The sequence below is a fragment of the Triticum urartu genome, chromosome 7A, assembly GCF_056163025.1.
Source record: "Triticum urartu cultivar PI428250 chromosome 7A, HENAU_Tu73, whole genome shotgun sequence".
Taxonomy (NCBI): domain Eukaryota; kingdom Viridiplantae; phylum Streptophyta; class Magnoliopsida; order Poales; family Poaceae; genus Triticum; species Triticum urartu.
The window spans coordinates 493,997,005-494,024,895 of record NC_141879.1 but is presented as its reverse complement, the minus strand read 5'-3'; the positions used below and the strand labels follow the sequence as shown (position 1 = coordinate 494,024,895).

The 27,891-nt window shown below is 45.2% G+C and overlaps 1 protein-coding gene across 4 annotated transcripts in view; it reads left to right on the top strand.

Moving 5' to 3' along the window:
- LOC125521388 (OVARIAN TUMOR DOMAIN-containing deubiquitinating enzyme 1-like) overlaps positions 1 to 14,715 on the top strand; it is a 34,622-nt gene extending 19,907 nt beyond the window's left edge. The window contains exons 1-7 of one of the 4 annotated variants that reach the window (XM_087534979.1): positions 13,039 to 13,086; positions 13,189 to 13,248; positions 13,340 to 13,423; positions 13,519 to 13,635; positions 13,731 to 13,786; positions 13,856 to 14,101; positions 14,345 to 14,715. In XM_087534979.1, coding sequence (XP_087391105.1) covers positions 13,039 to 13,086; positions 13,189 to 13,248; positions 13,340 to 13,423; positions 13,519 to 13,635; positions 13,731 to 13,786; positions 13,856 to 13,937 — 447 coding nt within the window. In that variant the 3' untranslated portion in view covers positions 13,938 to 14,101; positions 14,345 to 14,715. Of the gene's footprint in view, positions 1 to 13,038; positions 13,087 to 13,188; positions 13,249 to 13,339; positions 13,424 to 13,518; positions 13,787 to 13,855; positions 14,102 to 14,344 lie in introns of those variants that run through there. The other 3 variants (XM_048686447.2, XR_015610518.1, XM_048686446.2) reach the window with 3 other exon arrangements.
- The last annotated feature ends 13,176 nt before the right edge of the window (positions 14,716 to 27,891 follow it).

Sequence of the window (27,891 nt, the reverse complement as noted above, 5' to 3'; positions counted from 1 at the left end):
CTTTCTTTCGTATCTTTGAAGGTGGTATTATGTCATTCTTGATAATTTGAGTTCATGTTTCATGATTCACATGTTGTTAAGAATGGGGTATTTTAAATCCATCAACCTCTTCATTGGAGTTATCTTGGGTTATATTCCACCTAAAGCCTTCCCTAAGGATTGTTGCTAATTATGGTGCTTATAAGTGACCCAAGTTCTTCATCTATCCTTCCGGCGAAATATTTTCTCCTCTCCTTGGTCATATCAATCCAATCAAATCTTTTCCGTGAGTGGCAAGTTGTCACCTCATAATGTTGACATGCCTTCTATAAGCCCACTTCAAGCTTGTCCTTTCGTTGTTGGTTTTCCAACAATTCCGTTCGACCCTTCTCCTAAAAGATGCCTTGTCAAGCTCTTTTGTGGCAGAAGTTGGCTTTTCTTCTCCATTATCCTATTTCAATTATCTATCTTCTATTCTTTTGTTCCGGAGGCATTGTCATGTTGCTCTTTTCAACCCATCATCTCGTTTTGTCAAACATCATGTTCTTTTCATGCCTATCCATTTAACCGGAGTGTTGTGCCCTTTTGCTCAAGTTCTTTTAGCCTTATCAAGCCTTGCATCTCTTTTCAACCGGAGTGCTGTCTGAGATCTTTCTTACCGCTTGCTCCATTCATTCAATAGTTCCGGGGACAGTGTGTTGTGATTTCTTCAAGTATCTTCTCATCTTATCAAGTTCTTATTCAATTCCTTTTCTTTTCAATCGGAGTGCTGTCCGAATTTGTTCTCCCTTGTTCCTCTTTCCTAACGGAGTGCTTTCAACTTCATTCATCTCCATTTTATTCTTTTCTCGAGATGGCTTAACCTTTTCAAGGTTCTTTGGTTTCACTCGTTTGTCAAAGAAGCAACTTAGTTTTACCTCTCCTCTTTCTCTTCCGTTTTTCCCTATGGTGCCATTCTAGATCTCGGGACGAGATCCTCTCGTAGTGGTGGAGTGTTGTAACGCCCCGAGACCGTTGCGCCAGGTGTCTTCCGGTGTTTCGTTGTTGTTGCCTTGTCATTTGCTTGCGTGTCGCATCTTGTCATGTCATCATGTGCATTGCATCATTATGTTTTCAAAACCTGCATCCGTCCGGGTTCCCTCAGTGCCATCCGTTGTCAGTTCTAAGCCCAAACACACTTGCACGCGCCCGCGACACGTCCGAAATATTATTTTTAAGTGGCCGAAAAATGTTCTCGGAATGGGTTGAAAGTTGGCATGTGGTGTTGTTATGTTGTAGGTAGGCCGCCTGCCAAGTTTCATCGCATTCGGAGTTCGTTTGATAGCCCAACGGATAACTATAGCGACATTATAGTCGGTCTAACGTCGGATGTTTTCGGTCTCCGGAAACTGTCGCCGGGTCTCTCTCTCTTCTCTTCTCTCAGCCCAAAGTTTCTACACAGTCCGCTGACAACCGCCAGACCCCAAAACCCTCTCTGCACAGTGCTTCGAATCCCTCACGCGCGCGTCCGGAACTTCCCCGGACCCGACCTGGGCAGTCGTCGCCGTTGGGTCCGGATCATCCCCAAACATCTACAAAACGTCTCCGTTTTGTTAATTGGACTTCCTAACCAATTAATTCTCGACCGCCTGATTACGATCGGACGGACCGAATACCCCCTTACCCTATTTCCCCTACCTATATAAACAACCTAAACCTAAAATCTCGGACGGCTGTCCCATCCATCCCCTCACTCGCCGCCGCCGCTCATTCCAAATCCTCCTCGATTTCCTCAGCCACCCAACCAGCCTCCACCTTCCCGATCCACTCCACCCGAGCCAACCCGCAGCCGCCACTCCTCTCCTGGATCTCCTCTCTCCTTCGCGCAGCCAGCCAGAGCTCGATCCCGATTGGATCGAGGCCCTTCCTCCTCTCTTGTCTCAGCAGGAGCCCGAGTCTTCGCCTTGTGCCACGTCACCGCCGGCAAGCTTCGCCGGAGATGAGCACCAACGCCCCCTTCTTCTCCTTCCCATGCTCCTCTCGTTTCCCTCTCTGAACCCTTTGCTTTCTGCCCATCTGCTGCAGGAGCAGCTACGCCCTGGGAAGGAGCACGCTAGGCGCCATGGCCGCCGAAGGGACTTCGCCGTGCTCCTCCCCTGCCCCGAGCCTCTGCCGCGACCAGCACCCGACTAGCAGGTCGCCAGCGCGCCCGAGTCCTCCTGCCTCGCTCGTTCTGGACCAGGAGGGTCCCGGGCATCTCCACCGCCGCCGTCTCAGTTGAGCGCCGCCCTGGTTCCCTTTCCCGCCTTCCTCCGGTCCGCTCATGTCATCTCCCTCTCTCTGATTTGTGTTGCACCGCCGCCGTTTTGCAGAGAAACTGCCGCCATGGAGCTCCAACTCCGGATACCTCGTCTCCTCAGATCCGTCGGGTCCTGACCATCCCCTTCGTTGCCGGACTCCTCAGCTAGCCGGAGCCCCGTTGCCGCGCCGTCCGTCTTCTGCATCGCCATGGCCTGCTGCTGTTTCTGTTCTTCAGAAACGAAACGAGAGCAGCAGCGGCTCGTTCGTTCGAGCGTTGACCGTGACCTGCCCAGCTCCTTCGCCTCCTGGGCCACCAGCTACCGCCCCAAGCCGGCCTGCTTCCTTCCAGATCTGAGCTGGCCCAGTCAAGCCCGATGTGAGCAGCTCCCCAGCCCCTCTCAGTTTCGGCCCGAGTCACTATTTTTTTCCTGCGAACGATTTGTCTATTTATCCTGAAGGTGACAGATTTGCAGAAAAACCCCTCATGTTCATGCATTCAATAACTAATTAACCATGCAACAGAATTAAATAAATTATAAATGAAAAATGCTTAGAATTTTGTGTAGGTCCATAATATGCTACTTTCATCCATGTTTAAAATGTTTAAACTGATGTTTGATTAATTTGCTTAAATAACTTGTTAAAATGTTTTCTTTCATAACTAAATAACCGTAACTCGGTATTTAATAAACTTTATATGTAAATGGGGTGGAAAATGCCTAGTTTATCACGGTGGCATCATTTGCATGTTTAACAACTATAAAATATGGTTTAGGGCAGAACAGTACCATAACCAAAATATGCTCATGAGGAGTTTCCGGATTTGTTGTCTGTTGTTCCCGGCCTCATTTAAACTTGACTAGATAGGTAGTTTTGCTTTTGCTTCACCCTCTTGCCATGTTAATCAACATTTAATATTGTTGGGTACATAAACAAGATCGAACTAAATACGTTATGTGGTGTTTTGGCAATATGCACCCCGATGCATATTGAGCTCCACTTAATTTGTAGGATTGTTTGTGCACTTTGCCATGCCATGCTTCATTAATCCGGACATGCATCATACTCGATTGCGCATCATGCCATGTTGATGTGTTGGTTGTTTACTATGTTGTTTGCTTCTTTCCGGTGTTGCTTCTTCGGGTCGGTTCCGATAACGTCGTGTGTGTGAGGATTCGTTTGTCTACGCTCGTTTGTCTTCCTCATGGACTCGTTCTTCTTTCTTGCGGGATTTCAGGCAAGATGGCCATACCCTCAAAATCACTTCTATCTTTGCTTGCTAGTTGCTCGCTCTTTTGCTATGCCCATGCCGCGATACCTACCACTTGCTTATCATGCCTCCCATATTGTTGAACCAAGCCTCTAACCCACCTTGTCCTAGCAAACCGTTGTTTGGCTATGTTACCGCTTTGCTCAGCCCCTCTTATAGCGTTGTTAGTTGCAGGTGAAGATTGAAGTTTGTTCCTTGTTGGAACATGGAGATGTTGTTCCTTGTTAGAACAGGTTTACTTGTTGGGATATCACAATATCTCTTATTTAATTAATGCATCTATATACTTGGTAAAGGGTGGAAGGCTCGGCCTTATGCCTGGTGTTTTGTTCCACTCTTGCCGCCCTAGTTTCCGTCATATCAGTTTTATGTTCCCGGATTTTGCGTTCCTTACGCGGTTGGGTTATAATGGGAACCCCTTGACAGTTCGCTTTGAATAAAACTCCTCCAGCAAGGCCCAACCTTGGTTTTACCATTCGCCACCTAGCCTTTTTCCCTTGGGACTCGCGCATCCCGAGGGTCATCTTTATTTTAACCCCCCCCCCCCCGGGCCAGTGCTTGTCTAAGTGTTGGTCCAACCCAGAGCACCGTGCGGGGCCGTCCCTTGGCAACTTGGGTTACATTGGTCCCGTACGCTTAGCTTATTCGGTGTGCCCTGAGAACGAGATATGTGCAGCTCCTATCGGGATGTCGGCGCATCCGGTGGTCTTGCTGGACTTGTTTTACCATTGTCGAGGATGTCTTGTAGAACCGGGATACCGAGTCTGATCGGAATGTCTCGGGAGGAGGTCTATTCCTTCGTTGACCGTGAGAGCTTGTCATGGGCTAAGTTGGGACACCCCTGCAGGGATTTGAACTTTCGAAAGCCGTGCCCGCGGTTATGGGCAGATGGGAATTTGTTAATGTCCGGTTGTAGAAAACCTGAAGTTGACCTTAATTAAAATGCATCAACCGCGTGTGTTACCGTGATGGTCTCTTTCCGGCGGAGTCCGGGAAGTGAACACGTTGTTGGAGTTATGCTTGACGTAGGTTGTTCTAGGATCACTTCTTGATCATAGTTGTTCGACCGTGCTTTGCCTTCTCTTCTCGCTCTCATTTGCGTATGTTTAGCCACCATATATGCTAGTCGCTTGCTGCAGCTCCACCTCATACCTTTTACCCTTCCTATAAGCTTAAATAGTCTTGATCGCGAGGGTGCGAGATTGCTGAGTCCCCGTGGCTCACATATACTTCCAAAACCAGCTTGCAGGTGCCGATGAGTCCGTGCAGATGACGCAACCAAGCTCAGGAGGAGCTCGATGAAGATCTTGTTCTTTGTTTTGTTTCGTTCTAGTGGATCAGTAGTGGAGCCCAGTTGGGGTCGATCGGGGACCGTGTCGCATTTGGGGTTCTTCTTTTATTTTGGTTCCGTAGTCGGACCTTGATTGTATCTGATTGATGTAATGCTTTATTCATGTAATTGTGTGAAGTGGCGATTGTAAGCCAACTATGTATCTTTTTCCTTTATGTATAACATGGGTTGTGTGAATATTACCTCACTTGCGACATTACTTTCAATGCGGTTATGCCTCTAAGTCGTGCTTCGACACGTGGGAGATATAGCCGCATCGAGGGCGTTACAAGTTGGTATCAGAGTCTTCCCCGACCTTAGGAGCCCCATTGCTTGATCGTTTTTAGCGGCCGAGTTGAGTCTAGAAAAATGTTTTGAGTCATTTAGGAATTATATATCGGAGAGTTTAGGAATTCTTTTTTACTGCCCAGTCTCCTCATCGCTCTGGTAAGGCATCCTGACGTAGAGTTTTGACTATTCTCTTCTCAAATTTCACTAATTTTTTTTAGGATCACGCGGGTATCTTGGAATCGTTCCGATGGTTTTGTGACGAGAACATTGTTCTTGGTGCTTCCTGTCTTTAGGGGTTGTGGCAGTCTCCCGGGGAGTTGAGCTCCGAGGTGTTGTCGTCACAATTTTATCGTTGCAGTTTTGGAATACCTAAGTTTAGTTCGCCGACATCGAAAATCTCTTTTATGCAGTTGTTGGTGAGATAACCTCGACGCCACCCAGTACTGGGGCGGGAGTTCGGGAGTATTGCCATAACTTGTATAACGGATGCTTTTCGAAGGTTGAGGTAGATGATTTCCGAAGATTTCTTGGTTATGTGTTGAAGGATGGATACAGCTGGATGTAGGATTTGCTAGTTTTGGGTGAGATATTATGCTTCCCCTGTATCCCCAACACCTGATTGCATAACTGGGAAAGTTTCGGGAGTTTATAAGTGGGAATTCAAGTAGCTCTTAGGATATCTTTCCGACAGATGTATGATATGAAATTGGGGTTCGACGTCTAGTGGTCTGCCTATTCAGGGTTGATTTTACAGTGGTCTCGTTGTGTCTTAAAGAGTCCTTGGCTATGCCGACTCGGGGACACTTCGTATGTCATGTGCACTGCCTTGTACATGATGGTGCTGTACGATCGAGCCCGTGTAGGCCCCACCACGAAAACTTCGGAAGAAATCTCTATCATATGTTTGTTCTGGCTTATTCTGCAAGCCAATCCTTGTTTTGTTTTGAGTTGTGGTATTTGAGTTGCTTCGAAGTCAAATGTTGATTCCATACCTTTTCCAAATGGTGTTCTCATACTCCTATGTGAATACTAATCCTTCTTGTTCATCGAGATTGTCATGTCAATCCTTTTCAACCGGTGTGTCTCTCTTCAAGTGGATCCGATCATTCCAATATCAGCAAGATCAATTATCAGGTCTTCTCAACGGTGTTTGTTCCATTCGTCCCAAGCTGCCATTGTTTTCCCGCCCACCCACCCTTTTTCTTCAACGATTCAAATTTCTTAATCAACTATCCATTTTATTGTTGTGAAGTCTCTTCATTCCTTTTTTCTGCCAATGTTCTTATCCGATGATTCTCATGAAGATTCTAACGGAGCTTCAAGTTCGTCACCCTTTACTCATTTTTTCTTCTCCGGTGGTTTCAATTCAAGTTTTGTAGTGTTGATCATATTCCTTTTCTTGTTTCAAATATTTTATCATGCCGGTGCACCTCATTACCATCCACTTCTCGCTATTCAATTGTTCCGGAGTGCTCTAGATATCTCGGAGATTCGTGTTTTCACTCTGCATTTGTTCAAGATCTTTCGAGGATGTTCCCTCATTCAAGCCATTTATTTCAACCGGTGGAATCTCTCTTTTCAAGCAATCATTCTACGGTGTTTCTTTTGAGTGGGCCCTAACCCACATGTCTTTTTCCAGGATCTTACCTGACTCTTCTAATTATCCCGGAGATATCCGTAAAAATTCTTTTCGAAGTTTGACGTAAGAATGAATTGTCATCAGTCAAATGCTTTCTCCAAGATCTTATAATTCTTTTCACCGTTGGCTCAACCTCTTCATTTTGATTCTTCCGGAGTGCCTAAATTAGTCATGATGGTATTTCTCGTCGTCATTCTCAGTTTGGAAGATCGAAGAAGATTCTTCTTTCAACCTTGCTCCATTCTCTTCAAGATTCGTCATTCGAGATTGTTGCCATCCTCTCATAATTGTTTTCGATTGTCAGAATTCTTTCTCACCCATCCGAAGTAATTCAGGAGTCTTTTCAATTTGTTTATCTGAAGGCCATCAATTCAGGACTATTCATTCCAGCTTTCAGCTCTCATTCTCCAAATCTTACCGGTGCATCGTTCAAGAGTTCTCTAATCAGCTCGTCATCTCTTCGTTCTCATATATCTAAATTCTCTCAAGCATCTTCATTCATTTGCTAATTCTTCCTGGTGTTTTCTTTATCTTCTCTTCGTTCATTTTTAAGTCTTACGGTGGTTCATTCAAGATTCCTCTTCTTACGTTATCATACTTCCGTTCTTTCAAATTCTACCGGTGGTTCGTTGAAGACCTTCTCAAGTTGGCGCCATATCTATCCTAATCCTTTCTTCGAGAATAAGTAGTATGCCAAATCCGTTGTTGGTCATCAATTTAAATTGGTGAAGGATACGCATAACATAATTCTTATTCTTGTTCATCTAAGTGATTAATTCTTTTTCCGGAGTGGTTCATCAAATTCTCGATTCGAGATGCTTTATCTATTCTTTTCCTGGAGTCCCAAGTTCTCTGAATCATTTCACCACGGAGATTCATCTAAATCATTACAAGGATTCACCTTGTGTTTTCCATTTCTCTTTCTTTTTATTCTTTTGTTACCGGAGTTTCTTCATGGAGGCTATACATGGTGGTTCATCAAGGATTTATATCCCTTCTCCAAGTGTTCATTGAGATTCTTTTCTAAGGAGCTCAAGCATTCTTCATCTTGGTACCCGGAGTGCAATTCTTTCTTTCGTATCTTTGAAGGTGGTATTATGTCATTCTTGATAATTTGAGTTCATGTTTCATGATTCACATGTTGTTAAGAATGGGGTATTTTAAATCCATCAACCTCTTCATTGGAGTTATCTTGGGTTATATTCCACCTAAAGCCTTCCCTAAGGATTGTTGCTAATTATGGTGCTTATAAGTGACCCAAGTTCTTCATCTATCCTTCCGGCGAAATATTTTCTCCTCTCCTTGGTCATATCAATCCAATCAAATCTTTTCCGTGAGTGGCAAGTTGTCACCTCATAATGTTGACATGCCTTCTATAAGCCCACTTCAAGCTTGTCCTTTCGTTGTTGGTTTTCCAACAATTCCGTTCGACCCTTCTCCTAAAAGATGCCTTGTCAAGCTCTTTTGTGGCAGAAGTTGGCTTTTCTTCTCCATTATCCTATTTCAATTATCTATCTTCTATTCTTTTGTTCCGGAGGCATTGTCATGTTGCTCTTTTCAACCCATCATCTCGTTTTGTCAAACATCATGTTCTTTTCATGCCTATCCATTTAACCGGAGTGTTGTGCCCTTTTGCTCAAGTTCTTTTAGCCTTATCAAGCCTTGCATCTCTTTTCAACCGGAGTGCTGTCTGAGATCTTTCTTACCGCTTGCTCCATTCATTCAATAGTTCCGGGGACAGTGTGTTGTGATTTCTTCAAGTATCTTCTCATCTTATCAAGTTCTTATTCAACTCCTTTTCTTTTCAATCGGAGTGCTGTCCGAATTTGTTCTTCCTTGTTCCTCTTTCCTAACGGAGTGCTTTCAACTTCATTCATCTCCATTGTATTCTTTTCTCGAGATGGCTTAACCTTTTCAAGGTTCTTTGGTTTCACTCGTTTGTCAAAGAAGCAACTTAGTTTTACCTCTCCTCTTTCTCTTCCGTTTTTCCCTACGGTGCCATTCTAGATCTCGGGACGAGATCCTCTCGTAGTGGTGGAGTGTTGTAACGCCCCGAGACCGTTGCGCCAGGTGTCTTCCGGTGTTTCGTTGTTGTTGCCTTGTCATTTGCTTGCGTGTCGCATCCTGTCATGTCATCATGTGCATTGCATCATCATGTTTTCAAAACCTGCATTCGTCCGGGTTCCCCCAGTGCCATCCGTTGTCAGTTCTGAGCTCAGACACACTGGCACGCGCCCGCGGCACGTCCGAAATATTATTTTTAAGTGGCCGAAAAATGTTCTCGGAATGGGTTGAAAGTTGGCATGTGGTGTTGTTATGTTGTAGGTAGGCCGCCTGCCAAGTTTCATCGCATTCGGAGTTCGTTTGATAGCCCAACGGATAACTATAGCGACCTTATAGTCGGTCTAACGTCGGATGTTTTCGGTCTCCGGAAACTGTCGCCGGGTCTCTCTCTCTTCTCTTCTCTCAGCCCAAAGTTTCTGCACAGTCCGCTGACAACCGCCAGACCCCAAAACCCTCTCTGCACAGTGCTTCGAATCCCTCACGCGCGCGTCCGGAACTTCCCCGGACCCGACCCGGGTAGTCATCGCCGTTGGGTCCGGATCATCCCCAAACATCTACAAAACGTCTCCGTTTTGTTAATTGGACTTCCTAACCAATTAATTCTTGACCGCCTGATTACGATCGGACGGACCGAATACCCCCTTACCCTATTTCCCCTACCTATATAAACAACCTAAACCTAAAATCTCGGACGGCTGTCCCATCCATCCCCTCACTCGCCGCCGCCGCTCATTCCAAATCCTCCTCGATTTCCTCAGCCACCCAACCAGCCTCCACCTTCCCGATCCACTCCACCCGAGCCAACCCGCAGCCGCCACTCCTCTCCTGGATCTCCTCTCTCCTTCGCGCAGCCAGCCAGAGCTCGATCCCGATTGGATCGAGGCCCTTCCTCCTCTCTTGTCTCAGCAGGAGCCCGAGTCTTCGCCTTGTGCCACGTCACCGCCGGCAAGCTTCGCCGGAGATGAGCACCAACGCCCCCTTCTTCTCCTTCCCATGCTCCTCTCGTTTCCCTCTTTGAACCCTTTGCTTTCTGCCCATCTGCTGCAGGAGCAGCTACGCCCTGGGAAGGAGCACGCTAGGCGCCATGGCCGCCGAAGGGACTTCGCCGTGCTCCTCCCCTGCCCCGAGCCTCTGCCGCGACCAGCACCCGACTAGCAGGTCGCCAGCGCGCCCGAGTCCTCCTGCCTCGCTCGTTCTGGACCAGGAGGGTCCCGGGCATCTCCACCACCGCCGTCTCAGTTGAGCGCCGCCCTGGTTCCCTTTCTCGCCTTCCTCCGGTCCCCTCATCTCATCTCCCTCTCTCTGATTTGTGTTGCACCGCCGCCGTTTTGCAGAGGAACTGCCGCCATGGAGCTCCAACTCCGGCTACCTCGTCTCCTCGGATCCGTCGGGTCCCGACCATCCCCTTCGTTGCCGGACTCCTCAGCTAGCCGGAGCCCCGTTGCCGCGCCGTCCGTCTTCTGCATCGCCATGGCCTGCTGCTGTTTCTGTTCTTCAGAAATGAAACGAGAGCAGCAGCGGCTCGCTCGTTCGAGCGTTGACCGTGGCCTGCCCAGCTCCTTCGCCTCCTGGGCCACCAGCTACCGCCCCAAGCCGGCCTGCTTCCTTCCAGATCCGAGCTGGCCCAGTCAAGCCCGATGTGAGCAGCTCCCCGGCCCCTCTCAGTTTCGGCCCGAGTCACTATTTTTTTCCTGCGAACGATTTGTCTATTTATCCTGAGGGTGACAGATTTGCAGAAAAACCCCTCATGTTCATGCATTCAATAACTAATTAACCATGTAACAGAATTAAATAAATTATAAATGAAAAATGCTTAGAATTTTGTGTAGGTCCATAATATGCCACTTTCATCCATGTTTAAAATGTTTAAACTGATGTTTGATTAAATTTGCTTAAATAACTTATTAAAATGTTTTGTTTCATAACTAAATAACCGTAACTCGGTATTTAATAAACTTTATATGTAAATGGGGTGGAAAATGCCTAGTTTATCATGGTGGCATCATTTTGCATGTTTAACAACTATAAAATATGGTTTAGGGCAGAACAGTACCATAACCAAAATATGCTCATGAGGAGTTTCCGGATTTGTTGTCTGTTGTTCCCGGCCTCATTTAAACTTGACTAGATAGGTAGTTTTGCTTTTGCTTCACCCTCTTGCCATGTTAATCAACATTTAATATTGTTGGGTAGATAAACAAGATCGAACTAAATACGTTATGTGGTGTTTTGGCAATATGCACCCCGATGCATATTGAGCTCCACTTAATTTGTAGGATTGTTTGTGCACTTTGCCATGCCATGCTTCATTAATCCGGACATGCATCATACTCGATTGCGCATCATGCCATGTTGATGTGTTGGTTGTTTACTATGTTGTTTGCTTCTTTCCGGTGTTGCTTCTTCGGGTCGGTTCCGATAACGTCGTGTGTGTGAGGATTCGTTTGTCTACGCTCGTTTGTCTTCCTCATGGACTCGTTCTTCTTTCTTGCGGGATTTCAGGCAAGATGACCATACCCTCAAAATCACTTCTATCTTTGCTTGCTAGTTGCTCGCTCTTTTGCTATGCCTATGCCGCGATACCTACCACTTGCTTATTTGCCTCCCATATTGTTGAACCAAGCCTCTAACCCACCTTGTCCTAGCAAACCGTTGTTTGGCTATGTTACCGCTTTGCTCAGCCCCTCTTATAGCGTTGTTAGTTGCAGGTGAAGATTGAAGTTTGTTCCTTGTTGGAACATGGAGATGTTGTTCCTTGTTAGAACAGGTTTACTTGTTGGGATATCACAATATCTCTTATTTAATTAATGCATCTATATACTTGGTAAAGGGTGGAAGGCTCGGCCTTATGCCTGGTGTTTTGTTCCACTCTTGCCGCCCTAGTTTCCGTCATATCGGTTTTATGTTCCCGGATTTTGCGTTCCTTACGCGGTTGGGTTATAATGGGAACCCCTTGACAGTTCGCTTTGAATAAAACTCCTCCAGCAAGGCCCAACCTTGGTTTTACCATTTGCCACCTAGCCTTTTTCCCTTGGGACTCGCGCATCCCGAGGGTCATCTTTATTTTAACCCCCCCCCCCCTCAGGCCAGTGCTTGTCTAAGTGTTGGTCCAACCCAGAGCACCGTGCGGGGCCGTCCCTTGGCAACTTGGGTTACGTTGGCTCCCGTACGCTTAGCTTATTCGGTGTGCCCTGAGAACGAGATATGTGCAGCTCCTATCGGGATGTCGGCGCATCCGGTGGTCTTGCTGGACTTGTTTTACCATTGTCGAGGATGTCTTGTAGAACCGGGATACCGAGTCTGATCGGAATGTCTCGGGAGGAGGTCTATTCCTTCGTTGACCGTGAGAGCTTGTCATGGGCTAAGTTGGGACACCCCTGCAGGGATTTGAACTTTCGAAAGCCGTGCCCGTGGTTATGGGCAGATGGGAATTTGTTAATGTCCGGTTGTAGAAAACCTGAAGTTGACCTTAATTAAAATGCATCAACCGCGTGTGTTACCGTGATGGTCTCTTTCCGGCGGAGTCCGGGAAGTGAACACGGTGTTGGAGTTATGCCTGACATAGGTTGTTCTAGGATCACTTCTTGATCATAGTTGTTCAACCGTGCTTTGCCTTCTCTTCTCGCTCTCATTTGCGCATGTTTAGCCACCATATATGCTAGTCGCTTGCTGCAGCTCCACCTCATACCTTTTACCCTTCCTATAAGCTTAAATAGTCTTGATCGCGAGGGTGCGAGATTGCTGAGTCCCCGTGGCTCACAGATACTTCCAAAACCAGCTTGCAGGTGCCGATGAGTCTGTGCAGATGACGCAACCAAGCTCAGGAGGAGCTCGATGAAGATCTTGTTCTTTGTTTTGTTTCGTTCTAGTGGATCAGTAGTGGAGCCCAGTTGGGGTCGATCGGGGACCGTGTCGCATTTGGGGTTCTTCTTTTATTTTGGTTCCGTAGTCGGACCTTGATTGTATCTGATTGATGTAATGCTTTATTCATATAATTGTGTGAAGTGGCGATTGTAAGCCAACTATGTATCTTTTTCCCTTATGTATTACATGGATTGTGTGAAGATTACCTCACTTGCGATATTGCTTTCAATGCGGTTATGCCTCTAAGTCGTGCTTCGACACGTGGGAGATATAGCCGCATCGAGGGCGTTACACTTAACCTCTCTGCACCTTCAGTTTTCTATGGTTTTGCAGGCATCACAAAATGGCTGCAAAAAAATTCTTCAAAAGGTTAACTTTAACAGGATATTCTCTGATTTTATCATTGAGGCTAGAGATTTCAATTTGGGAAATAACATTGGTTTTACTAATTGAAATCTTGTTTCGGTGCAGGAACCTTTATCATCTCTACCGCATGAGTTTGAAAATGAAATTATGAAAGATAAGGCAAAAGTAATATGACTGATGAGCTGTTATATTTCTACTTGACTAGTGTCCTCACTTGTTTGTTATATATTCTCATCTATTGTGTGCGATTCTGCAGAAGCTTTCGGCTAATTACTCTGAATATCGGAAAGTACCTGGAGACGCGAGTTGCTTTTACAGATCATTCATATACTCATACCTGGTACACTAGTATCTTGTTGCTAAATTTCTTCCAGTTCTGCACCTTAAAGTTCTTGGTGCTTGGTGATGCTTACATTTTGTCCTTTGGGTCTATAGGAGCAGCTTGTGAAAGTATCTCACGAGGAGGAGCTACGTTTACTTGGTGCACTTGAACCTATGTGGGAGAAATTCCAAAGGCTTCATTTGCCTGGTTCATATTCAGATCTTCATGATGTAAGGCTTCCTGCATTGTTTCATCCACCAATTTTTTAGTTTTGAACCGCCAAGTGCACTTAAGTTATATATTAATTATATTGTAATTCGTCCAGGCTTTTGTGGGCTTCATACTGGAATGTATGGAACAAAAACAAAAACTGTCAGTAAGGTGAGTTTGCATTAACATTGTCGCAACAATAAACTGTGTTGCGTACTTATGTTATAAATTTTGTTGCAGTGGCTATCAAGAGTGGCTTTTCCAGGAGAGTCAAAATGAGCAGAAGTTTGTGAACAGTGAGAATATACAACAATTTTCTTAGTTATCTTGCCAACTTACTCTAATTTTCTGACTCCAACTATTTTTGTTTTGTGTTTAGTACTTTTGTATCTTTGACTTGTGACAGCTATTGAGATATGCACTAAGGTTGAAACTTTTAAGTCATACATAACCGAACTTGGTCAAGGAATGCCTGATGCAATAGGGGTGAGTATTTCCTTTAGATGGTGCAGTAATCTTCTATGCATAATTGAGTGTCATATGTAGGAGTACATTAGAAGCAAATGGTATTGCCTTTCTTGTCTGCTAGTTATGATCTGTCTGTGTGATGGAACTGCATAGTAGGAGCAAAATTTCATCATAATACTTGTACCAGCAACTGGAATTTTATGTAAAAGAAATGATGTGAAATCCTCACTGGCAGATGCCTTATGTGTTTTTGAACTGCAGTACTGCCTGGAGGAGGTTCTCCCAGTGAAGAAAGATGCACAACAAGTGAATCTCACTGCGCTCACCAATGTCCTACAGGTGCCACTCCGAGTTGTTAACATTGACGTTTCACCGATTGAGGAGCCTAACATCCACATCATCTACGAGTCACCAGATTCCTCGGTTCCTACTGTGACACTACTGTATAGACCAGGGCATTATGATATCATCTACTAGAAGCCATAGCTGTAGACTGTAGTAACAGATATCATATGACATGTCACAGGAGAGTTGCTGGCCGCGTTGCGATATACTGTACTCTTGTTGTGTACATCAGCTGCACATATGCACTATTACTGTTTTCCTTCCATATATATGTGGGGTGAAGAACTACATGAAATTGCATTGTGACCTCTTTCCAAAATGCCACTGTATTTTGGCTATTCTCTAAAAATATCACTAGAATATGACCTCTTTCCAAAATGCCACTCAATTCTCTAATATTCCCAAAAAGCAGTTCCATTTGTTCTCAGCACATTGTGCTAGTCAACTCTGGACATGGATCCACGATCCATGGGTTGTTTGAGCCAATTATGTTAGTCTGATCTTGCAAGAAACTAATTATGTTAGTCTGATGCCGTTATGATGTTGTGATAATTCTGCTTTGTATGCTATTTAATCGTTGTTGAAATTTATGTAGTAAATTTAGGCAAATTGCTGCCAAAACTTCTGCTGGAAACAAGTACTACTTCATTTTTCTTCTTATGGTGGGGGTGAAGAGGTGAACAAGTGATGGCAAAGCGTATGTTCGGTTGATGACCAAAACGAATGCTATTGTTTTTTTCTCATGACCCAAACATTAGTCTTGCTTGGGTTGGCCATGCCTATGCTCTTTATACAGCGTCAGTTAAGTTTGCTTGCCAATATTGATCAAAACATGGGCAACTAAACACATGGCATCAAATCGAGTTATGTTTCATTGTGTGAAAGGTTAAGGAAAAAAATATTTCTTAGACCCCGTTAGCTTCGGTCTGTCAATAGAGATGATACACTGAGATCGGGAAGGAGAAAAAAAGCAACGAACAGTAAACACGGCGATAATCTATTACTTGTGCATATATATTAATAATTCATCCTAAAAAAGATTAACCATCCTGATAGATGACACGTGGCATTCACAAATCATAAAGCATCCCTCACCCCTCACTTAAAATCAGGGGGAAGAAAGATTAGATGCTTTGTGATTTGTGAATGCCACGTGTCATCTATTAGGACGGGTCTCACCTGCTAACCGTGAGACCTGGTCTCATATAATTTTTTTCCATTCAACATACAAAAGAACCATTCAACATATCTCAACAAAAAAAGAAGCTAATCACTGAACATATCCTCATCCCACGCGGTGCTCCGCCTCTCCCTGAGCCTCTTCAGATACCCAGCCATAAACCTCCAAATGAACTCATCATGCCCGCGACAGAAGGCGGACAGCTCCTTGATGCCACGGCGTGCCAGGGCGTTGGCTTCAACATGCCGGGACAGAGCGGCCAGAGTCCTGATGTAGATCGCGTAGGCATGCGGATTCATGGGAAAGGTCGCGAGGAGCGCCTCCCCGACGGCCCGGACGCGCTCGACCCCCCCGCCGTTGTTGATCTCGAACCCCAGGTAAGTACTCCAGCCTGCCTTGGACCTGGGGAAGCCGCCTCCCTGGGCCTGTGCCCACCGCGCCCACCGCTGGAGCGCGCGCCGCTGGCTGTCGACGTCGCCGAACTCGCGCTCCCTCCAGAACCAATCCCACATGTATGTCTCTCCATCGGGAAGTGCGGCGAGAAGTCGCTCGTAGACCGCGCGGGCGGCCTCGATTCCGCCGCCCTCCTCCAGCTCGAACTTGACGAAGCGGAGCCACAGCTCGCCGTTTCCCGGGTCCGCCGCCGTGCCAGACTCGAATTCCGCTCGCTTCGCCTCAGCGGACATCGCTGTGATCGCTTGGTCTGCCATCGATGCGTCTCGTCTGGTCGATCGGTTGTCGACCCTTGTTTGTGCGATTTTTCTGTATGGCACTTGATGATGAAGGTTTCCAGCGGTAGGCGGCGTCCAGTTTCCCGTTCCAAATCAGATCGGGTTCGGGGGGCTACGTGCGACTCGGATTTGATTTCCAGGGTACTTTGTCGGGTCGGATCCTGTGTACGTATTTTAGAACGGAGGGAGTATATCACACCATATACAAGGTTTGGACTTGTTTGCTAAAAAATCTGCGTAGCAACCCTCGGTTTGGTCCAGAGGCCTATTCTAGTCTTTCTTTTTCAAGCTACTTAAAAAAATGCCATCCTCAGGATAAAAATGCCATGAACAAAAAAAAATTATACAAATAAAAATTGCCATACTAAAACATTAAAACTGTCATCCTCGAGATAAAAATGCCATGAACAAAAAAACACAAAACTATAAATCGAGAAAATGCAATGCTAAAAAAATGCCGCACTACTTTATAAAACTATCATCCTCTAGATATTTTTTTTAATCTAGATACGACACAAATAACTTTTCATGCCATTACAAATTTAAAAATGTCATCCTCTAGATAAAATTTTTATTTGGATACGCCCCAGCGATAAGACTGTCATGCCATTATTATCTTTTAAATCCCATCCTCTCAAACATTAAAAAATGCCATCCTCTAGATAAGTTTTTTATTTGGATACGCCCCAGAAATAAAATTGTCATGTCATTACAAATTTAAAAATGCCATCCTCTCAAACATTAAAAAATGCCATCCTCTAGATTTTTTTTATTTGCATAGGCCCCAAAAAATAAAATTGTCATGCCATTATTTTTTTAAATGCCATCCTCTCAAACATTTAAAAATGTCATCCTATTTATAATAAAAAATAGCCTCCTCTCAATAAATAAAATATCATTTTTTGCAAACCAGAACCAATTCGTTGGGGGAGGGGGGGGGGCATTCCTCAAGTTTGGGTGGAATGGGAATTGCTATTCTTTGGGGGGGGGGGGGGGGGGGGGCGCTTTGCGGGCGTCCAGGTTCACCCAAACCCCTCTCCCTCGCCCGCGCCCTTTCCCGCTCGAAGTGGTCAGCGCTGCTCCAATGCCACATTTATGCCGGACCAGAGTGGACGCAATCTCTCACGCCACTCCGGCATTGAAGCGGCGCTCTCGGCCCTGGTGCAATGCAACCGCTCCGTGTTTAAACGACAGTCCGTCCATTCACTTACCTACATTAAACTTGTGCGGATGCTGAGGAACCTGCTTCGGCGCCACCCGTTGGTTCGCCTGCCGCCCATCATTAACCACCTCACCTGTTGCCCTACCATTCGCCCGTTATTTAAACTCCAGCCCTGGCCATAGCCGCATCCAACCCTCCTCCGCTCCATTTCTCCTCTCGGCACCACACCCGCCATGGCCTCCTCAAGCTCCAAAGCCATTTGGGATAGCCTCTCGTCCGTGCATAAGAAGCAGATCGCCGCCATTGCAGCCGACAGGTAGACGGAGACCAGCGGCGGGGGGCTGGGGCCTTTCGTCCGGGACTAAAATATGTTTGAAATGAAAAAGAATTAAATGGAAAACACAAAACTAAAAGGAAAAATAAACCATAAACCCAAAACTCCTAAAACATATTTCACGATACTACATATTGTACACGTTATGCATACATATAAATAGAATTTCTCGTAGAACCGATCATATATATCATCGAATGTCTCGCACGACCATTCACACTATAACATATGTATATATATAAAATTTGGTATATACAATTTTTCCTACAATCTGCAGATCATTACATGGAGGCATTACAACTTGTAATAGTATTCTCCTTTGGGATCTATGAGCTGGTCGAGCAAAAATCCAGTTATTTCCTCTTGGATTGCTCGTACGCAATTCGCTGGTAGGAGCTTACCCCGCATCTCCTTCATCTTTAAAGAAAGAGATCAATATGCATGTATTAGTTGTATGTGTATATATTAGATAATGATGTAAAAAATTGTGAATAGTGTTTTGGAAAACGTACCCATTGCTCTCTATCAGTTCTGGTCCTTCCGGACGTCATCATGCGAATGTTCTCGCAAACATAGTATGCACATAAATCAGTCCCCGACGCCTGCTTTAGGGCCTTTACAAGAATATAATTCAATCAGATAATAATTAATCAAGCATGATAATGGTATTGAAATTAGAATTAAAGAGATGGTAGCTAGCTGGTAGTAGCTACTTAATTAATTACCTTGGGTCGACACCATTTCCGCTGTTGTTTCCATGGGCCATTAACCTGTTTGATGAGCTTTTCCCAAGCCCTGCTCGTCGGCAAAGAAAATGAATAAAGGAGTTATTAATTGGTTGATATCAGGAAATGATGAACTAAAGAGGCCGACATATAGTTCGATAATGATTGAAATTACCTATCGACCATCCCCTCATGATTGAGTAGTCATTAACGTCTTTAAATAGTGAGTCCAGTACTTGAACTTTTCCCTCGTCAACTTCAATGATTAACAAGATCCAGTGGAAACTGTATGCACACAAGTTTGCATGTATAATTAAGCGGGCATGTGCATAACTCATCAGCTACCCTAAATCCTATACACTTATTAACATCTAGCTAGTAAGAAAAAACAGAATTTATAGTACAAGACAGTGTGACTCACCTGAAGTTGTAAGGAAGTAGTATTTCTGGACAGGTATTTAGGCGCTTCAAGAACTCTAGCAAGCTTTTCTCCGCGTCTTTTCGATCCCATTCACGTGTCCATGTCTCTTGATTAATGGTATTTGGGTCAATGAAGCCAATGCTATAGCATCCAACTTTTTTCATTTCATAGATCTTCATTCTGCATAATACCACAGAAAAGAATATAGTGAGGATAATTACAGGTAATGATCAATGAGAACTACAGCTTGCTAGAGACTTAATTAAATTGCAGAAAGAAATCCCTTACAGACAATAGCAACTGATGATAGATTTATCGAGTGCGTCTTGATTGAATAACTAAAACAGTTCTTGAAACTCAACATACAGAGCATTTTCATGGTAGTAATGCTCTCGCTTTACTCTCACCATGAGGGACTCTCGATCGGTAGTCTTGGCTTCTTTCATGTACCATTCATACAATTCATACATTCTCACTGATAGAAGCTTTATCTCATCAAGCTTGACCAAAGGTTGGCCGCGGGCATATTTCCGTTTTAGTTGCTCCTCTTTACACGTTTCCATGGGCTCGATCTCTAGGAGTTGATAAATAGTGACACCGGCCTCTTCAGCCATCCTTCTAAGATCGTCAGTTATTACTAGCTGATCGGCGCCGGTACTCACATGTGTTGGTATAATAAGCGGGGGATCGATTGCACCGCATGTTCTCCCAGCCGGGGAACAATTTTCTCGCTTTTTTTGGCAGCTGCTTGGCTGGAGCTCGAGCTCGACTCCTTTTTTTGTGCTTGATATGACTTCTTGATTTGGCACTCATAGTCTGAGTCAATATGCTTGGGTGCTGGTGGTTGAGCCATACGAATAAAGTGGTCAATGACATGCTCAGGTACTATCTCCTTTGGTGGCGGTGGCGGTTTAGGTCCAAAATGGGCCTTCACTTGGGCCCTGCATTTGGCTTCATTTTCCTCCTCGGCCAGGTCATAAGGCAACCTCGGAAGAGGCTTGAGGCTTGGACCAAATCTGTATTCTTGCCTCGTGTTGTACCACTGGCCGTCGTAGCTGCGGCGCCTCTCTTCCGTTGTTGCTTAGGCAGCGGAGACGGATGATGCGGTGCCTGACTTGGAGGAGGAGGACAGGGCTGACGCTATGCTAGACTTGGAGGAGGAGGAATGGGCTGATGCGGTGACAGACTTGGAGGAGGAGTGGGCTGACGCGTTGGTGGACTTGGAGGAGCAGGAGTCTGCTGAGGCGGTGGCAGATTTGGAGGAGCGGGAGTCTGCTGACGCGGTGGCGTACTTGGAGGAGGAGCCGGCTGACTTGGACTGACTTGGAGGAGCGGGAGTCTGCTGACACGGTGGCGGACTTGGAGGAGGAGCCGGCTGACGTGGTGTCGGTGACCTTGGAAAGATGATGCAATCCTTTGTCCATATAATGATACGATATATGGCCTCTCCCAGTGTGCGCTCGTCGTCACCTCCAGGAATGTCAAGCTCTAGCCCCGAATATTGTGCCACCACTTCATCAACCGTGGCACGAGCATAGCCAGGTGGAAACGGATTGCAATGGAAGGTTGCTTCAGTGGGATTTGTATAAGCAACGCCGTCCGCCACCTTCATGGATACGTTGCTCATTTTAAAGTGTAGCTCACAATTTTTCGTATCTATGCTGTCATCCACATGGTATCTATCCAGTAGTGCATCATCGCCCAGGGCGGAACCCACGCTACTTCCCGGCATGGATGGACGATGCTATCCAATGCTAGATGCGCTAGCTGCTGCCGCTGCTGAGACCCCCTTTCTTGGCTAAGTGAGTCGATCTGCTGCCGCTGCCACTGGAAAGCGAGTGCCAACTCTACGTGCCTTGATTCTAGGCCTTGAAGGCGGTCTGCTTCCTGCTTCCTCTGTTCCTCCTCCAACTTCCTTGTGACACCCTCGATTTAATCGTACACTAATCATACACGCAAATGTGTACGATCATACACGAAAATAGATCCGGCAAGAAAATGGCGAACAAAAAAGAGGGGCAAATAAAACGGCAATTTTTTGTGAAGTGGGGGAGAGGAAAACGAGAGGCAAACACTGGTGCGCGTTGGTCCTAAACAAACGGTTTTTAACCCCTTTCCGCGACGACATATGGAACCGTCTCCAAGTGAGTGTGGGCGATAGGGGGGTCCTTCCCACACGACCCAGAAATCGTCGGGGATAGGGAGCCTTGATGCATACAGTTGTCCCTGTATAACCGTTTCCGATATCTTGAATATCCCAAACGCTTCATCCTTGCCACTCATTTGTGCTCGCATTGCCATCGCAGTAAGAGTTTTGTGGTTCTTCCTAAAACCAGGCAGATTCCAGGCACGAGAGTTTTCTAGGCAAATTCCAGGCACGGGAGTTTTACGATGCCTGGCACATCACAAGCAGTTCATGATTATAAACCGTGTATGATAGGTAGAAAATCACACACATTTAGTTTCCCCGCACCGTTTGTGATATTGTCTGACATCGCACACGGTTTGCAAATGGCAACTGTGTGCATGCTTGTGTTGGGGAACGCAGTAATTTCAAAAAAATTCCTACACACACGCAAGATCATGGTGATGCATAGCATTGAGAGGGGAGAGAGATGTCCACGTACCCTCGTAGACCGTAAACGGAAGCATTATGATAACGCGGTTGATGTAGTCGTACGTCTTCACGATTGACCGATCCTAGTACCGAACGTACGACACCTCCGCGATCTGCACACGTTTGGCTCGGTGACGTCCCGCGAACTCATGATCCAGTAGATCTTCGAGGGAGAGCTTCATCAGCACGACGGCGTGATGACGGTATTGATGAAGTTACCGGCGCAGGGCTTCGCCTAAACAATGCAACGATATGACCGAAGTGGAATATGGTGGAGGGGGGCACCGCACACGGCTTGGAACAATCAACTTGTGTGTCTATGGGGTGCCCCCTCCCCCGTATATAAAGGAGTGGAGGAGGGGGAGGGGGCCAGCCTCCTAGGTGCGCCCCAAGGGGAGTCCTACTTCCACCGGGAGTAGGATTCCCCCCTTGCCTTGTTGGTTTTAGGAGAGAAGGAAGGAGGAGGGAGGAGGAAGGAAAGGGGGGCCGCCTCCCTCCCAATTCGGATTGGGCTTGGGGGGGGGGCTCCTTTGCTCCTTTCCCCTCTCTCCCACTAAGGCCCGGTAAGGCCCATATACCTCCCGGGGGGTTCCGGTAACCTCCTAGTGCTCCAGTATACTCCCGATTTCACCCGGAACCATTCCTATATCCAAACATAGGCTTCCAATATATTGATCTTTACGTCTCAACCATTTCGAGACTCCTCGTCATGTCCGTGATCAAATCCGGGACTCCGAACTACCTTTGGTACATCAAAACACATAAAATCGTAATACTGATCGTCACCAAACTTTAAGCGTGCGGACCCTACGGGTTCGAGAACTATGTAGACATGACCGAGACTCATCTCCAGTTAGTAACCAATAGCGGAACCTGGATTCTCATATTGGTTCCTACATATTCTACAAAGATCTTTATCGGTCAAACTGCATAACAACATACTCTATTGCCTTTGTCATCTGTATGTTACTTGCCTGAGATTCGATCGTCGGTATCATCATACCTAGTTCAATCTTGTTACTCGCAACTCTCTTTACTCGTTCTGTAATGGTACATCCCGTAACTAACTCATTAGCTACATTGCTTGCAAGGCTTATTGTGATGTACATTACCGAGAGGGCCCAGAGATACCTCTCCGACAATCGGAGTGACAAATCCTAACCTTGATCCATGCCAACTCAACAAACACCATCGGAGACACCTGTAGAGCACCTTTATAATCACCCAGTTACATTGTGATGTTTGGTAGCACACTTCCTCCGATATTCGGGAGTTGCATGATCTCATAGTCATAGGAACATGTATAGTTATGGAGAATGCAATAGCAACAAACTAAACGATCATCGTGCCAACCTAATGGATGGGTCAAGTCAATCACATCATTCTCTAATGATGTGATCTCATTAATCAAATGACAACTCATGTCTATGGCTAGGAAACTTAACCATCTTTGATTCAACGAGCTAGTTAAGTAGAGGCATACTAGTGACACTTAGTTTGTCTATGTATTCACACATGTACTAAGTTTCCGGTTAATACAATTCTAGCATGAATAATAAACATTTATCATGATATAAGGAAATAAATAATAACTTTAGCATTGCCTCTAGGGCATATTTCCTTCAGTCTCCCACTTGCACTAGAGTCAATAATCTAGTTCACATCGTCATGTGATTTAACATCAATAGTTCACATCTTTATGTGATTAGTTCACATCTCCATGTGACTAACACCCAAACGGTTTACTAGAGTCAATAATCTAGTTCACATTGCTATGTGATTAACACCGAAAGAGTGATCATGTTTTTCTTGTGAGAGAAATTTAGTCAACGGGTCTGCCACATTCAGAGCCGTATGTATTTTGTAAATTTTCTATGTCTACAATGCCTTGCACAGAGCTACTCTGGCTAATTGCTCCCACTTTCAATATGTATCTAGATCGAGACTTAGAGTCATCTAGATCGGTGTCAAAAGCTTGCATCAATGTAACTCTTTACGACAAACTCTTTTATCACCTCCATAACCGAGAAATATTTCCTTAGTCCTCTAAGGATAATTTTGACCGCTGTCCAATGATCTACTTGTAACATCCCAATTTGGATGTTAATAGAGCATTCATATGCATCTCATACTTTTCCATGCATTATTTGCTTTTCTGAAATATTCTCTTCATTATGCAACTAAAGGCAATTTATTGGAGTGGAGATAACATGACCTCTCCCCTGTTTTAAAAATGTTCATAATGTGCAGAATATTATTTCCAGTTTATCTAATATGTTCTGGTAATTTTTGCAATCTCCAAAATATTTTAATTGTGTGTTACTTTACTGTTTGTGTGGCCTTTTGCATCAAAATGAATTTCTAAAATTGAATTAGGTGAGGAACTAGTGTTCCTGTAGTTTATATTAGCAGTATAGATTTTACTGTGTGTCTACGTATTTTTATTTAGTTTTTATACTGTTGTTTTATTTTTAGTTTTTACTGTTGTAGTTTTTGTTAAAAAACACAGCACGCAACACCGCAGCGCAGCGCACTACGCAGCCGAACGCCCGCGGCCCAGCACCACACCGCTGCAGCCCACAGCCACCGCAGCCCACGCGAAGCGGTACGCACCTGATACGACCCGCACCAGCGCCCGACCCAATGTCTCTCTCTCTGCCAGCGGGCCCCGCACCCATCTTCCACCCCGAGCCGGACGCAGCCGCGCCGCGCGCACGCCGAGGCCGACCCGGATCGATCCAGTGCCTGGTTCGACCCCGTGCACCCGGAGACGTCACGCGCGAGGAGAAAGCCCTAGCCGAACCTACCGCAGCCTTTTCCCCGCCCCTCACCACCTGCACACGCCGCTACGGCGGAACCGATCTCGCCGGAGCTCCGCAGTTCGCCGGAAGTTTGCGCCGCCGTAAGATCACCCACAGCAGCTCCGCCTGCACCCTTCGCTTTCCCCCTCGAAGACTCACCTCTCTGACTTATTTTCGTGGGCAGAGAGCCACCGGAGCGAGCAACTCAAGCTCGTCCGCCGCCGCCGGAGCACACCGCGTTCACGCCGTCACCGATGCCCGCAAAGGACGCCCCGCCGCCGTTGAACACCACCACCGCCTCCGCCACTCACCGCCGCACCCGCCCGTACCTTCGTCTTCACCGAAGACCCACCGGAGAGCCGCCACAGCCGACGCCCAAGCCGCCGCCATCGTTTTCCTCTGTTTTGGGTGAGCACACGCGCCCGGTCAATCAAGAATCGACACGTGGCGCTCCGCTACAGTGCCGCACAGGTACAGTGCAGGAGTTTTCTGTTTTCTTTTTCAGATTTGAGCTAAAACTTCAACTAGCTATATCTTTTAGTCTACATATCCAATTTAGGTAATTCTTTTTCCTGTGCACTCACAAAAATCAGCACATTGTCATAGTACTGACCTTGCACATGTTTGGACTGTTCAAATTTGAATTTGTTTGAATTCAAATTAAACCTTCTAGAGGCCGTATCTTTCAAACCGCTTATCTAATTCGAGTGATTCCTTTTGCATTGTGACCATAGTGCAATTTAGGTGCTGTTATGTTGCTCTTGTTGAGTTTTAAAAATGGTTTTCGTGCTGTTGGTTTTGTTTTGGTTCTTTTCGTGTTCTAGTGATTGATTTGTTGAAATGTGTGAAACGTGTAGATTGTCCGGAGTGCGACGCGAACTATTGTTAGGAGTGTGACTTTCTGAACCAGAACCAAGGCAAGTTACATGTTGATCATCCTTTACCTATTGTTTTCTATGCATGTAGTTATATCACACTATGAATATATGCATGTATAGGATTACTATATTACTTTTCTATATTGTTGAGCTATCTCCCGTCACTGCAGATCGTGGTAGTTGTAGTTGCTATGCTTTGTAGACGGGGATTGGTTCATGTATTCATTGAGCTTATGTGAGGATTATATATATATATATATAATTTGAGTAGTAACTTAGGATTTAATTCACCTCTGGGCGGAACTGGTATTGCTAGGGTGGTTTCAAGAACATCATGGTTTATACCCTCTGAATGTAAGTGGACGGGCGCCTAGGCTCAAAAAGATCAGACATACTTAGTGACTAGTAGCTTCCATGTGCGACCACAGGCTAAGTGGGCTCTGGCTTAGTTTATCAGTTGTGGAACCTTATCCGGATGTGCCAGCAGATGTAGATATAATAGTTGGGATGGGCCTTCTGTTGGGACTAGGGGACTGCTTCTGAAAGACTTCGTCTCAATCTTCGGGTTGGGTCCAGTGGGTAAAGCGTACTAAACTCTGCAGAGTATTAAAAACTAATCTTGATTAGTCGTGCCCCCGGTTATGGGCAACTTTGAGCGACTATGCCATTACAGTTGTTGGATGATCTTGACAGATGTGACACTTAATAATATTTGTGGGAAAACTTAATAAAGGGTAGGTTGGAGTTGACTTTTCCAACTCAACCTTGTGTATTTAATTGTAGTAATAAAAGAACTAAATAAAAATTTGACTATTAGGTAGTTATGAGGACAAAATCAGCTTTCTGCAAAAATAAACCCTCAAGCCTTCCTTTTGATATACTATGGATATACATATAGGTTTGCTTTATTATTACTCCTGTGTAACTTGCCAATACATTCCAAGTATTGACCTATATGGCTGCAACGTCTCATGTTGCAGGATATTCAGACGAAGAGTAAGGTACCGTTAGGGTCGCGAGTTTGCACTCAGCATAGCCAATGGGCTATGATGGGACTCATCGTTATTTTCTGCTACTTTTCGCTGTTTGATTGAGTAAAGCTAGCCAAGTGCTATGCAATTGTTTTATTTTATATATTCTGGATCATACGATGTAATAAATGATGCACTTGCTATTCTGGTATTCATCTATATTGTGTGTGCTAGCAAGTTCGATCCAGGGACTAGCATGGTAAGCACAAAGACTCAAATCCTTCGAGGTTTGGTCGTTACACTACTCCTAGATCACTATTGTACTCCCTTGCCAAAATCATGCTAAGGTATACAATAGGTCTGGTACACAACATAGCGTACTTTATAGAACCTATGACTGAGGCATAGGGAATGACTTTTCATTCTCTTTCTATTTTCTGTCGTGGTTAGGTTTTGAGTCTTTACTCAACTTTACACCTTGCAACACAGGCAAGAACTCCTTCTTTGACTATTCCATTAAGCGTCTTGATATATTTCTATAGATCTTGATGCTCAATATGTAAGTAGCTTCACCGAGGTCTTTCTTTTGAAAAACTCCTTTCAAACACCCCTCTATGCTTTCCAGAAAATTCTACATTATTTCCAATCAACAATATGTCATTCACATATATATACTTATCAGAAATGCTGTAGTGCTCCCACTCACTTTCTTGTAAATACGGGCTTCACCGCAAGTCTGTATAAAACTATATGCTTTGATCACACTATCAAAGCGTATATTCCAACTCCGAGAGGCTTGCACCAGTCCATAAATGGATTGCTGGAACTTGCTCACTTTGTCAGCACCTTTATGATTGACAAAACCTTCTGGTTGCATCATATACAACTCTTCTTTAAGAAATCCATTAAGGAATGCAGTTTTGACATCCATTTGCCAGATTTCATAAAATGCGACAACTGCTAACATGATTCGGACATACTTTTAAGCATCGATACGAGTGAGAAAATCTCATCGTAGTCAACACCTTGATCTTGTCGAAAACGTTTTGCGACAATTCGAGCTTTGTAGATAGTAACACTACTATCATCGCCCATCTTACTCTTGAAGATCCATTTATTCTCAATGACTCACCGATCAACGGGCAAGTCAATCAAAGTCCATACTTTGTTCTCATACATGGATCCCATCTCAGATTTCATGGCCTCAAGCCATTTTGCAGAATCTGGGCTCATCATCGCTTCCTCATAGTTCGTAGGTTCGTCATGGTCTAGTAACATGACTTACAGAACAGGATTACCGTACCACTCTGGTGCGGACCGTACTCTGGTTGATCTACGAGGTTCAGTAGTAACTTGATGATCATCATCATTAGCTTCCTCACTAATTGGTGCAGGAATCAACTGGAACTGATTTCTATGATGAACTACTTTCCAATTCGGGAGAAGGCACAATTACCTCATCAAGTTCTACTTTCCTCCCACTCACTTCTTTCGAGAGAAACTTCTTCTCTAGAAAAGATCCACTCTTAGCAACAAAAGATCTTGCCTTTCAGATCTGTGATAGAAGGTGTACCCAACAGTTTCTTTTAGGTATCCTATGAAGATACACTTTTCCGATTTCGGTTTGAGCTTATCAAGCTGAA